This window comes from Meriones unguiculatus, chromosome 14, assembly GCF_030254825.1.
Source record: "Meriones unguiculatus strain TT.TT164.6M chromosome 14, Bangor_MerUng_6.1, whole genome shotgun sequence".
NCBI classification, from domain to species: domain Eukaryota; kingdom Metazoa; phylum Chordata; class Mammalia; order Rodentia; family Muridae; genus Meriones; species Meriones unguiculatus.
The window spans coordinates 44,633,298-44,647,226 of NC_083361.1; the positions used below are offsets into that span (position 1 = coordinate 44,633,298).

General features: G+C 39.0%; 1 protein-coding gene across 5 annotated transcripts in view; it reads left to right on the forward strand.

The window, feature by feature from the left end:
• The window catches only part of Herc2 (HECT and RLD domain containing E3 ubiquitin protein ligase 2), a 180,137-nt gene that overhangs the window by 78,734 nt on the left and 87,474 nt on the right, over window positions 1-13,929 (forward strand). For all 5 annotated transcript variants that reach the window (XR_009585525.1, XM_060367233.1, XM_060367235.1 and 2 more), the window contains 6 exons: window positions 1,375-1,508; window positions 1,939-2,112; window positions 2,185-2,321; window positions 2,437-2,588; window positions 3,677-3,868; window positions 13,156-13,343. Coding sequence is in view for 4 of the 5 variants with exons in the window: in XM_060367233.1 (XP_060223216.1) it covers window positions 1,375-1,508; window positions 1,939-2,112; window positions 2,185-2,321; window positions 2,437-2,588; window positions 3,677-3,868; window positions 13,156-13,343 (977 nt within the window). In the remaining variant the exon portion in view is untranslated. The remainder of the gene's footprint in view (window positions 1-1,374; window positions 1,509-1,938; window positions 2,113-2,184; window positions 2,322-2,436; window positions 2,589-3,676; window positions 3,869-13,155; window positions 13,344-13,929) is intronic.

The window sequence follows — 13,929 nt, forward strand, 5'->3', positions numbered from 1 at the left end:
ACCCTAGGACCAACTGCCCAGGAACAATAGGCTAGGATCTCCTACACCAATCACTTACTTAGAGAATGTTCTACAGGCTTAGCTATAGGACAGCCTTAGAGAGGAATTTTCTCAGTTATGGTTTCTTCTTTTCAGATAATTTTAGCTGTGTCACCTCTCCCTGGTGGGAGGTGTAGCCTTTCCAGGCCACAGAGGAAGATGATACAGCCAACCTTGATGAGACCTGAAAGGCTAGGGTCAGATAGAAGGGAGGCTGTCCTCAACTCTCTGGGAACTAGAGAAAGGGCATAGGGGGAGAAGGAGTATGAGTGGGACTGGGAGAAGATGAGGGAGGGGGCTGTAGCAGGGATACAAAGTGAATACATTGTAGTAAATAAATACATAAATAAAATAAAATTAAAAACATTACTAGTAGCTTGCCACTGAGTTCATGTCAGTGACAGCCCCTGTACCCTTTACTAGGGAACCCACTTGGAAACTGAGCAGCCAATGGGCTTCCTTTGAACAGGGGGTCTAGGTCCTCTAGATGCATGGTCCTTAGTTGGACTTAGTAATTTTAAAGGTTATATTTCCTTGTGGGATTTTGTTTTCCTTGTTCTGGTTTGTTTGTTTTCTGAAGCAGGATCTTACTTTGAAGCCAGTCTGTCCTGGAACTCATGATTACTTAGCACTGCATATATTTACAAACTTGGCTTAATGAGCATTTTTTGATAGTTGTAAGATAGTTACTGTGTCATCTTTGTTCAGCTCATGTTTCGGCAATCATGTTGGTAAGATCATATGTACAGCCTCCAACATCATTCCAAAGTGGACAGGAGGAAATCCCATGAGGCCTCCAGTCCTGATGCAACCAGTCCTGATGAGACCTGATTGGCTAGGGTCAATAGAAGGGGCAGAAAACCTCAACTATCAGTGGACTAGAGAAGGGGCATGGGGGAGAAGAGGGAGGGTGGAATTGGGAGGGAATGAGGGAGGCTGCTACAGCTGGGATACAAAGTGAATAAACTGTAACTAATATAAAAAATAAAAATTTAATTATTAAAAAATAAAATTTTAAATATGAAGGTAGAAACCTAATTCTACAGACCAAATGAACATGACAGCATTTGGGGGAGTAACTTAAGGCTGTAAAGAAAATGTGGCACACCTATATACCAGATATAGTTTTCAGGTATGAAGAAGAGAGTTATGTAAGTTTTCTTTCAGGAATGCGGATGAAACTGGAGACAATCATATTAAATAAATTAAACAGTCTTGGTAAAAAAAAAAAATTAGCTGTGTCAAGCTGACAAAAACCCACTTATTCATTCTCACACATAAAAGTATTTCTTAATTAAAAATTATATAAATAGTTTTTATGTTTTCAAACTACAGTTCCTAAGAAACCAGAATCTACTGATGGTGAAGAAAAAATTGGGAATGAAGAAAGTGATTTAGAAGAAGCTTGTGTTTTACCTCATAGTCCTATAAATGTAGACAAAAGACCCATTTCCATGAAGTCCCCCAAGGTGAAGTATTTTCTGTGATTCTTGGATTGCATAGTAGAAACACTGCACACAAGGAATGTCTGGGACTATGCTGTTGTGCCGAGCACCTGTAGGCTAGTGAGTGTAGTATGTTGTTATTATAAGTACGGCGCCATGCTGTTTAATAAACTTGGCTCATAGCCTTCTGGCTAGTCACAGTGCTGGAGCACTATTTTCTTTTGATTTTGGCTCTGTATCATATCTTTTTAAACATATCATCTATTTGTTTCTTTATTTGAGAAACTAATGGTCCTTGAGGCTATTAATATTTTTAAAAGTAATATATGTTACTTGCTTTCCTAGCTTGTGTTACAATGTTTTGGGTTCTATTCCTAGTGATAGCAAAATGAATAGGCAACTAAACTATTGGTAATATGGTAAACTAATCGTTCACATTGTTCTTTTTTGTTAGGATAAATGGCAGCCACTGTTGAATACAGTTACAGGGGTTCATAAATACAAATGGTTAAAGCAAAATGTGCAGGGCCTTTACCCACAGTCTGCACTCCTCAATACAATTGTTGAATTTGCCCTTAAGGAAGAGCCGGTAGATGTGGAAAAAATGAGAAAGTGCCTACTGAAACAGGTAAGACTTTCTGTGGCACGGTTCTTTGCATTGAGTCAGATAAAGCACTGACTGAATATTGATATTTTGCAGTTGGAGAGAGCAGAGGTTCGTCTGGAAGGGATAGATACAATTTTGAAACTGGCAGCCAAAAGTTTCTTACTTCCTTCTGTGCAGTATGCTATGTTTTGTGGATGGCAAAGACTTATTCCTGAAGGAATTGATATAGGGTAAAGCTTTATAAAATTTTTCTTAAGTATGGGAATCTTGTTAACCACTACTGTTCTTTTGAAGTTAAAAGTCTGGCAGTGTTCCAAGTCAAATTATGTTTCTTTTGTTTGAAAGGGAGCCACTTACAGACTGCTTGAAGGATGTGGATTTGATCCCACCTTTCAATCGGATGCTGCTGGAAGTAACTTTTGGCAAGCTGTATGCTTGGGCAGTTCAGAATATTCGATATGTTCTGATGGATGCAAGTGCCAAATTTAAAGAGCTGGGTGAGCTAAAGAAAAAGTGATAATTAAAAGGCTTTATTTTAAAACTGATATTATGGTAATGCCTGTGATTGCAGCAGTGTCATATATTTTATGGAAATTTACAAAATGGTTACTTTTTGCTTTTGAAAAAGTTGTATATCAGATCAATAGTCGTAGGTAGTTTTAGGGTTTTTTTCTTTTCTTTTTATGATTCAGAATAGAACTTTGAAAACTTGGCAGAACACAGCATCTCAAAATACTCACCTAAAATTAAACTACATTGTTATGAGTGTCGCACCATATACTTTGAAATGCCAGTGTGCTATACTGATAACTTTCTTGTAAAATATTTGAGCATCTGTAGATAAATAATAAGGTTAGTTATGTGGTAATAACGTGAAAGATGCCCAAAGACATTTAGAAAACATTATAATACAATCTTTTAAACTTTAGGGCTTTACTGTATAATAGGAAGTGCCACACTTTGGGGGGGCTCATCCCAAAACTTTTAAATTGGTATTTATTGTTCTGTTCTTTCTTTCTTTCTTTTTTTTTTTTTTTTTTTTTTTTGAGTCTTACTGTGAGACAGGGTCTTACTATGTGGCCTTCGGTGGCCTGGAACTTAATATTTAGACCAGGTTGGTCTTCAGCTCACAGTGGTCTACCTACAGAGTGCTGTGATTACCACTCCCAACCCTAAATTGTTAGTACTCTGAGATTGTTAGCAACTGCTTCATGATCTCTTTGAATTTTTGAAGACAATATAACCAGAACAAGCTCAGCTTTCTTCCTTAAACACGATGCCATTAATACAGAGTTCACATTTACACTAATGGTGACAATTGTGCTAGAATTTATCACTAAGCTAACTTAATTTTTTTTCTCCTTTATGCTATTTTTTGAAGACAGAGAAGGCAATGTGTGGAAAGTAGATGAGTGATGGTATTCTTACAAAATAAAATAGATCTGTCCTAACCACATTATATGGACCCTACATTTAAAAAAGCTACATAAGTGAATAAGTAATTAATAACAAACTTCAGTGTGCTTGGGATCATGTGTAATGTGTCCATAAATAAGGAATTCAGATGACTGTCAATGCTTATTAGGTATTCAGCCTGTTCCCCTCCAAACCATTACCAATGAGAACCCAGCGGGACCAAGTCTGGGGACCATTCCACAAGCCCGGTTCCTTCTGGTGATGTTGAGCATGCTCACCCTGCAGCACGGTGCAAACAACCTCGACCTCCTGCTCAACTCAGGCACGCTGGCACTCACACAGACAGCACTAAGGCTGATTGGTAAGTGGGCACTGGCTTCGGGTCCTTTGGAATATGTGACTTTCACCTTTCTTCCTTAACCAAAAAACAAACCACACACACATAAAAGCAAGCCTTTTAACTGTGCTGTTTGTAACTGATTGACATTAGGGGCAGTAACTTCTTAAAAAAAAATTTTTCTTTGATCTTGTTGCTTTGTTTTTAAAGACATGATCTCACTATATATATATATATATATATATATCCATCCTTCCATAGACTGGAGCTTTCTATGGAGACCAGGCTGACCTCTAACTCAAAGAGATTCATCTGCTTCTGCCTCCAGAGTGCTGGGATTAAAGGTGTGGGCCACCATGCCCATCAGAGACATTTTGAAAAGCTGTTACTGCTGTCTAGTTTCAGAACATTTTCATAAACATAAATCCAAATCTATACCCATTTATCAGTCATTCATGGTTGCCCTACTCTCCTGTTTCTGATAACCACAAATCAGTTTTTTGCCTCAGTAGTTTTATATTTTGACTATTTCATATTAGTGTGGTCATGCAGTTTGTAGCTTTTGTATTTGGATTTTAGCATTTCAGTACTTTATTCCTTTTTGTTGCTAAAAATGTTATTATTTGAATATATGACATTTATACACTGATGGATATTGGATTATTTTATCATTTAACTTTAGTGAGTAGTTTCGCCAGGATTATTTGTATGTAAATTCTTGAAAACCTGTATCTCGTGTTTTTGATTACAAGAGGAATAGAATACTGAGGTCATGTGCTAAGGTTACAGGTGGATACTGCATTGTGGAGGGCACCCACTGGGATTTCCAGGTTGTTTTGTACGAAAACAAGAAATCAGAGTAGGAACATACAGATGAGAGAAACCAAATAGTTTATTAAGGAAAAAAACATCTCTGAGCTGTAATGAACACTAGTGATCTGTAATATTTGGGGAAATGTAAGAATATGAATTGTACCTGTACTGCGCAGATTGACATAGTCTTAGAGTGTGCAACTTTTATGCATATGTGCTGTTTCATATAGCCTTAGTGGGGAGAGATTTCTAGTTTTTCGCTAACTGACTTCTTTCAGATATCCTCCCCTCCCCCCCTTAAAGATATTCTCTATGTAGCTCTGCTTGGCCTGGAAGTCTGTGCTCACAGAGAATCCAGTTCTGGCTTCCACCTCCAGAGTGCGGGCATTAGGCCTGTTTGCTGTGTGGAAATGTTAAGGTCTCACTTCTGCTCTGCACTCCTGCCCAGGGATATGGGCATTCCACTTTGAATGATTAGTGCACCAGACTCTGTCACTGAGTGACACATTGGCTCCCCCATGCAAGTCCCAGCTTATCTGGATCTTTGACAGTTTTACTGGTGTAGTTTGGGGATTAAGGCCATCTCACTGAGTATGAAGTGCTCTCTAGTCATTTTTGGTTTGCCTTTCCACTTGATGACAAATGACACTGTTGTCTAGTTACATCTTTGCAGAAATGTACTTTCCCAGGTTTTTTGTTTTTGTGTTCGTTTGTTTTTTTTTTTAATGAGTTGGATTCCTTGTCTTTCTGCTATTGAACGGAGTACTAGTTAAAAAATACCACATAAATGAACCAAACATTTACAGAATAGCTAATAATCTTCAAGCTCTTCCAAAATATCTTGGATGCTAGACTCTTGCAAATCTGTAGACCTATAATTTGAGGATAAATTCTGTGTTGTGAATTTTATTTTTCTTTGATACAGAGAAGTTTTTAGTTTTGATGGTCCACCTAAGTTTGCCTTTTTTTTTTTTTCTGTTTGTGCTTCTGTCATTACCAACAAGCTGTTGCCAAGACTAAGGCAATGAAAATTATATGTTATTTCTTCTGAAGGTTTTATTGCTTCAGCTCTTATATGTAGGTCTTTTATACACTTTAAAAATTTTTACATCCTGTGTACATCCTGACTGCAGTTTTCTCTTCCTCCTTTCCTTCCAGTTCCTCCCCTCTCCCCTATCTGCCTCCATTCTCCATTTCTCTTTGGAAAAAGTCTAGCCTCTATGGATATCAACTAGCATGGCATATGAAGGCACCTCCTCTTCTATAAAGGCAGGCAACAGAGTCAGAGACACCTCCTTCTCCCAGTTAGGAGTTCCATAAGAAAACCAAGCTACACAGCTGTAACATGTGCAGAGGGCTTATGTCAGCCCTCCCTGGTTGGTGGTTCAGTCTTTCTGAGTTGCTATGGGCTCAGGTTGGTTGATTTTCAGGGTTTTCTTGTGGTGTCCTTGACCCCTCTAGATCCTTCTCTAAGGATACCCTAAGCTGTGCCAAATAATTGGCTGTGGGTTTCAGTTTTTATCACTTGCTAGGTGAAACCTTCCTGATGACAATTGGACTAGATGCCAAACTGTGAATATAGCAGAATATTATTAGGAATCATTTCATTGACTCCTTTCCCCTTGTTTGTGTTTGGTTCTCTCATGAGTCTCTGGGCTATCCAGTCTCTGGTTCCTGGCCCTCTGGACAGTGTTAGTAGTGGGCTCCTTTTCATGGCATGGGTCTCAAGCTGGACCAGTTATTGCTTAGCCACTCCCATAGTTTCTGTGCCACTTATAGTCCAGTATGTCTTGTGGGCAGGGCAAATTGTAGGTTAATGGTTTTATGGTTGGGTTGGTGTCCCAGTCCTCACATTGGCAGTCTTTCCTGGCTACAGGAGATGGCCTGTATCCCCCTATATCCCTCATCTTGGCTAGGGTTACCCTCTTTGATTCCTGGGAGTTTCCACTGCAATAGGTTTAAAGGTCATCCTAGAAATGTACCCCTCCTCCTATTCCAGCTATCTCTCCCTATATTAACGCCCTCCCTCCTCCCCACAGCTGATCCCTCCTATTCCCATCTCCATCCCTGTCCTCTCCAGTCCCCTCTCTCATTCACCTGTGTCTATTCTGTTTATTCTATATCTTTATCCCTGCACATCTTGTAGGCAGGGTAAATTTTGGGTCAAAGGTTTTGTGGGCAGGTTGGTGTTCCCTTCCCTCTACTAGGAGTCCTTTCTGGTTAGAAGATGGTCTCTTCAGTCTCCATGTCCCCAATTAGTAGGGGTCTACACTTGAGTCGCCCTCCCTTCCCCCACATCTTCCCAGGATCCTTCTCTGCTATAGGTCTCCAGCCTCTCTCAGAGATGCCCCAGGCTATGGTTTCTCTTCTCTCTGCAAGCCCTCTGTCCTCTTGCTCCTCCCTCCCCTATTCTCCCCATATCAGACCCCCCCATTTCCTCCCCAGTACTCCTTCTCCTATCCTGTTCCCTCTCTTTGAGCACTTCCTCAATCTATTCTATTTCCCCTTCCCAGTGATGTTCATGCATCCTTCCTTGAGCCCTCCTTGTTACTTAGCTTCTTATGGGCTGTGAATTGTAGTATGGTTATCCTGTATATATGGCTAACATGCACTTATAAGTGAGTATGTACCATGTGTGTCTTTCTGGATCTGCGTCACCTCACTCAGGATGATCTTCTCTAGTTCCATATATTTGCCTGCAAATTTCATGATTTCCTTATTTTTAATAGTTGAGTAGTATTTCTTTGTGTAAATGTGCCACAGTTTCTTCATCCATTCTTTGGTTTAGGGACAGCAGAGTTGTTTTCAGTTTCTGGCTATTATGCATAAAGCTGCTAGGGAACATAGCTGAGCAAGTGTCCTTGTGGTAAGGTGGAACATCTTTTGGGTATGTGCCCAGGAATAATATAGCTGGTCTTGAGGTAGAGCTATTCCCAATTTTCTGAGAAAGTGCTAGATTGATTTCCAAAGTGGTTGTACAAGTTTGCACTCCCACCAGCAATGGAGGAGTGTTCTCCTTTGTCCGCATTCTCTCCAGCATACTTGAGTTTTTGACCTTACCCATTTTGATGGGTATAAAATAGAATCTCAGAGTTGTTTTGATATCTCTGATGACTAATGATGTTGAGAATTTCTCTAATGCTTCTTGGTCATTTGAGATTCCTCTGTTGAGAATTCTCTAATTTGCTCTGTACCCCATTTTTTTTAGTTGGATTATTTGGTTTGTTGGTATTTAATTTCTTGAGTTCTTTATGTGTTTTGGAGATTAGCCCTTTGTCAGATGTAGTGTTTTGAAGATCTTTTCCCATTCTCTAGGCTGCCTTTTTGTTCTGTTGACAGTGTCCTTTGACTTAGAGAAGCTTTTCAGTTTCAAGAAGACCCATTTATTAATTGTTGATCTTAGAGCTTGAGCTGTTGGTGTTCTCTTCAGGAAGTTGTCTCCTGTGCTAGTAAGTTCAAGGCTCTTCCCCACTTTTTCTTCTAACCGATTTAGTGTGTCTGGTTTTATGTTGAGGTCTTTGATCCACTTGGACTTTAGTTTTGTGAAGGGTGATAAATACGGATTTACTTGTATTTTTTTATATTGATACGTCCAGTTAGACCAGCACTATTTGTTGAAGATGCTACCAACTTTCTATTGTATGGTTTTGATTTCTTTGTCAAAATCAAGTGTCTGGATCTATGTGGATTTATTTCTGGGCCTTTAGTTTGATTTCAAAGATCCACCAGTCTGTTTTTATGCAAATGCCTTGCAGTTTTTATTCTATTGCTCTGTCAGACAGCTTAAAATCAGGAATGGAGATACTCCCAGAAGTTCTTTAATTGTACAGTTTTGTTTTGTTTTTTTTTTTTTTAATCTGTGTGGAGTTTTTAGTATTTCCACATGAAATTGAGAATGGTTCCTTCAAGGTCTATAACGAATTGTGTTGGTATTTTGATGGGAATTGCATTGAATCTGTACATTACTTTTGGTAAGATGGCCATGAGCATGGGAGATCTTTCTTTCTTCTGTTATCTTCTTCAATTTCTTTATTCAGAAACTTGAAGTTCTTGTCATACAGTAGGTCTTTGACTTGCTTGGTTAGAGTTATATCAATATACTTTATAGTATTTGCAGCTTTTGTGAAGGGTATTGTTTCCCTAATTTCTTTCTCAGCCTATTTGTCATTTGTATGCAGGAGGTGTGCAGATTTTGTTGTTGTTGTTGTTTGTATGTGGTAATTTTGTATACAGCCATTTTGCTAAAGTGTTATCAGATGTAGGAGTTCCCTGATAGATTTTTTTTTTGGTGTCACTTATGTATACTATCATATCATCCGCAAATAGTGATACTTTTGACTTCTTCCTTTCCAATTTGAATCCTCTTGATATCCTTTAGTTGTCTCATTGCTTTAGTTAGGATTTCAAGCATTATATTGAAGAGATACAGAGAGTGTGGGCAGCCTTGTCTTGCTCCTGATTTCAGTGGAATTGGTTTAAGTTTCTCTCTGTTTAACTTAATATTGGCTATTTATTGGCTTGCTGAATGTTGCCTTTATTATATTTAGGTATGCACATTGTATCCCTGATCTCTCCAAGACTATAAACATGAAGGATTTTGTCCGAAGTTTTTTCAGCATCTGATGAGATGATCATGTATTTTTTTTTCTTTCAATTTCTTTATATGGTAAATTATATTGATGGAGTGTCATATGTTGAATCATTCCTGCATACCTAGGATGAAGCTTAACTTGATCAAGCTTAACATGATAATTTTGATGTGTTCCTGAATTGGGTTTGCAATTATTTTATTGAGTATTTTTGCTTCAGTGTTCATAAGGGAGATTGTTCTGAAATTTTTTTTTCTTGGGTCTTTGTGTGGTTTAAGTATTAGGGTAACTGCACTCATAGAATGAGTTTGGCAATGTTCCTTCTGTTTTTATTTTGTGGATTAGTTTAAAGAGTATTGTTATTAGTTCTTCATTGAAAGTCTGGTAGAATTCTACACTGAAACCATGTGGCCCTGGGCTTTTTTTGGTTGAGTGACTTTTAATGACTAAATCTATTTCCTTAGGGGTTATAGGTTTATTTAAATTGTTTACCTGATCTTGATTTAAATTAGAATACAGGCTTTTGAAATATGACCTAATGATTGCTTGGATTTCCTCAGTGTCTGTTGTTATGCACCCCTTTTCATTTCTAATTTTGTTGATTTGTAAACTCTCCCTCTACCTTTGGTTTGTTTGACTAAGAGTCTATCTTGTTGATTGTCTCAAAGAACTGGCTCTTGGTTTTGTTGATTCTTTGTATTTTATCCTCTTTGTTTCTACTTTATTGATTTCAGCCCTGAGTTTGATTATTTCCTGCTGTCTACTCCTCTTGGGTGTGTTTGCTTCTTTTTGTTCTAGAGCTTTCAGGTGTGCTATTAAATTGTTTTTGTGAGATCTGTCAAATTTCTTTATGAAGGCACTTAGTGCTGTGAACTTTCCTCTTAGCACAGCTTTCATTGTGTCCCATAAGTTTGGGTATATTATACATTCATTCTCATTGAATTATAGAAAGCCTCTAATTTCTTTATTTTCTCCCTGGCCCCATTGTCAATGAGTAGAGAGTTGTTTAGTTTCCATGAGTTTGTAGGCATTCTGTTGTTTCTGTTGTTGTTGAAGTGCAGTTTAATCCACAGTGGACTCATAAAATACAAGGTGTTATTTCAGTTTTCCTATACCTGTTAAGGCTTGCTTTGTGGCTGAATATGTGGTCAGATTTGGAGAAGGGTCTATGAGGTGGTGAGAAGGTTTTTTTTTTTTTTTTTTTTTTGTTTTTTTTTGGTGTATGTGTGTTTGGATGGAATGTTCTGTAGATATATGTTAGGTCCATTTGACTCATGATGTCAGTTTGTTTTATTATTTCTCTATTTAGTTTCTGTCTTTATGATCTGTCCATTAGTGAGAGAGGTGTGTTGGCATCTACTACCATTAACATATTGGGTTTGATATGTGATTTAAGCTTTAGTAAAGTTTCTTTTATTCATGTGGGTACCCTTGCATTTGGTGCTTAGATGTTCAGAATTGAGATGTTATCTTGGTGGATTTTTCCTTTAATGGGTAGGAAATGCCCTTCCCCCATCTCTTCTGGTTAATTTTGGTTGAAAATCTATTTTATTAGGTATTAGGATAGCCAGCTACTTCAGTTTGCTTCTTGTTTCTGTTTCCTTGGAAAACCTTTTTCCAGCCGTTTAGTCTGAGAAAATGTTTATCTTTGCCAGTGAGGTGTGTTTTCTGTATGCAACAGTATGATGCATCTCTACCCCTTTTTTAAACAACCATTTTGTTAGCCTGTGCTTTTTAATTAGTGAATTGAGACCATTGATGTTAAGAGATACTAATGACCAAAGAGTGTTAATTCCTGTTATTTTGATGTTGGTGGTAATAGTATGAATATGTGTTTGTATGTGCCTCCCTTTTTCTTTTGCTGGTGTGGAATTATTTATTTTCTGTGTTTTCTTGGGGTTTTTCCTCCACCTCATTGAGGTGGAGGTTTTCTTCAAGTATCATCTGTAGGGCTGGATTTGTGTCTAGATATTTTAAAAAAATTTTTTTTTCTTGGAATATCTTGTTTTCTCCATCTAAGGTAATTGAGTATTTTGATGGGGATAGTAGTCTGGGCTGACATCTGTGGTTTCTTAGGCTTTTAAAGACATCTGTCCAGGTACTTCTGGCTTTTAGAGTTTCTAGTGTGAAGTCAGGTGCAGTTCTGAGAGGTCTGCCTTTATATGTTACTAGGCCCTTTACCCTTCCAGCTTTAAATATTTTGTTCCTTGTTCTGTCGATTAAATGTGTTCGTTATTATGTAGCAGGAGGATTTTCTTTTCTGGTCCATCCTAATTGGTGTTTTGTATGTTTCTGGTATGATTATAGTATCTTTTTTTTAGGTTGGGGAAATTTTCTTCTTTGATTTTGTTCAAAATATTTTCTGGTCCTTGGAGCTGGGACTCCTTACCTTCTATTTTATTTTCATAGTATTTCAGATTTCCTGGATGATTTAGCATTCTTTTTAACTGTATCAATTTCTTCTATTGTACCTTCCATCCCTGAGATTTTCTCTTCTATCTCTTGGATTCTGTTGGAGATGCTGTGTCTGTTATTCCCGTTTTTTCCCCCCTAGGTTTTCCATCTCCAGGCTTTTTTTAGATTGTGCTTTCTTTATTGTTTCTACTTCCACTTTTAGGTCTTGGACAGTTTTATTCATTTACTTGTTTAGCTGTATTTTCCTGTATATCTTTAAGGGATTTTTTCATTTCTTCTGTAAAGGCCTCTATCATCTTCATGAGACTGGATTTAAGGTAGTTTTCTTGTTTCTCGACTGGGTTAAGATATCCTGGGCTTGCTGGTATTGATATATTGCGTAGGCTCTTGTGTTCTTGTACTGGCCTTTAGCCATCTGGTTGTCTTTGGTATTGGCTGGTGGTCCCTGGGGACTGCCGGCTTCTAGGAGTGCAATAGGTGTGCAGTCCAGTAAATAGAGCATGCAGGGACCCGGATGCAGCCTGGTGGTTCCTGTTGTCTCTGGGGCCCGCCAGCCTCTCAGGAGTATGGGTATCAGTGAGGTTCAGTAGATGCAGGAAGGTGGGTGTAGCTTAGTACTGCTGTGGCCTGGTGCAAGCAGGGGGCCAGCTTTTCGCGATCTCACCTATCTTACCCAGGTGGCTGCTGCCAAGGGCCTCCAGGGATGGGCCACTGGACCTGGAATCAGATGCACAGGGCATGGGTCAGGTTTTTTAGCTGCTGGGTTTACTGGGAGGACAGGGCAGGGTAGGGATTTTGGTTTGCGTGGTCTCACCTGGTGGTCCCTGGGTCCCATCAGCCTTTGGGAATGAAGTTTGGATAAGTTACAGTAGACAGAGGGTGCAGGGAGCCAGGCGTCGTTCACTGCTGCTGTGTTTGCCCAGTGGCCTGGTGCAAGCAGGAAGCTGGCTTGTAGAGATCTCACCTGGCGTCCCCAGGTGGCTGCCAAGGACCTCCAGGGATAGAGCACTGGACCCAGAAACCAGTATGAATTCTTTAAACTTAATGCTAATTAGTTCTTCCTGATCTTTATGTGTTGCCCCCCCCACCTCCCATCTCTGCATGTTTTTGTGTTAGAGATAAGATTCTTCTGTGTAGACCAGCTTAGTTTGAACTTAGGATTTTCTTGAATGCTAGTGTTATATGATGTGCCACACATCTGTTGATGTCCCTATTAAAAATAGGAGGTTAGAAAAATCGCTCTGCAGTTAAAAGAGCACCCACTGCAGTTGTAGAGGACCTGAGCTCAGTTGGGTGCTGGAAACTTAAAATTGCCTATAACTCCAGCTCTAGGAAATATGGTGCCGTCCTTTAGACTCATGCTGCCACTGTTTCTACATGTACAAACCCACCTTTAGATATATAATTTACACATAATCACACAATTTAAAAAAATAATAAAAATAGGACAGTGCAGCTAATTATAGGCTCAGCTGTTATTTGATGTTTTGCCAGGCCCTACTTCTGACAGTGTTGAGGAAGACATGAATGCTTCTGCCCGGGGAGCCTCTGCTACAGTGTTGGAAGAAACAAGGAAGGAAACTGCTCCTGTTCAGCTACCTGTTTCAGGGCCAGAACTGGCTGCTATGATGAAGATTGGAACAAGGGTCATGAGAGGTGTAGATTGGAAGTGGGGTGACCAGGTATTTAGTAATTTCATTAACATCTTAGCCCATTTTACGTATCAGTGGAAGTTAGAATAGGTGGCTACCTGAACTCAGGACTTGTAAGATTGATAGATGACTTAGTTGTTGATTTCTGAACAATAAAATGCAGGCGAAAGACATTAGGGCAATTTTGTCCTTTCTGTGATGTCATGTGGCTTTTCTGAGTCACAGTGCTAAGCATGGGTTTTGTCTTAGTATTCTTAGAAGTGAAATTGTCTGAGACCAGGTTATAGCTTCTATCAACAGCGTTCTTCCTTTAGAATGGTTGATAGAGTACTGCTGGGGGTGCCTAGGTTCCTACTACAAGGAAGTGACTGAGGTCATTGAAAGACCACTTTGATTGCTGGGACATTCATTAATGCATTTGTTCAGAGGATGCTCTAGTTGAGAGAATTCTCTTCATGTCCCTTATTTCTTTGATAAAGGAACATGAGCATATGATTTCATGGCATGTAAAGATGATATGATCTGTACATTTCTTTAGGTATGTTTGGGTCAAGAGGAGGCAGATGGAAAAATCTGTATACAGACTTCATACAGGAACTCTGGTGGGTCCAGAACA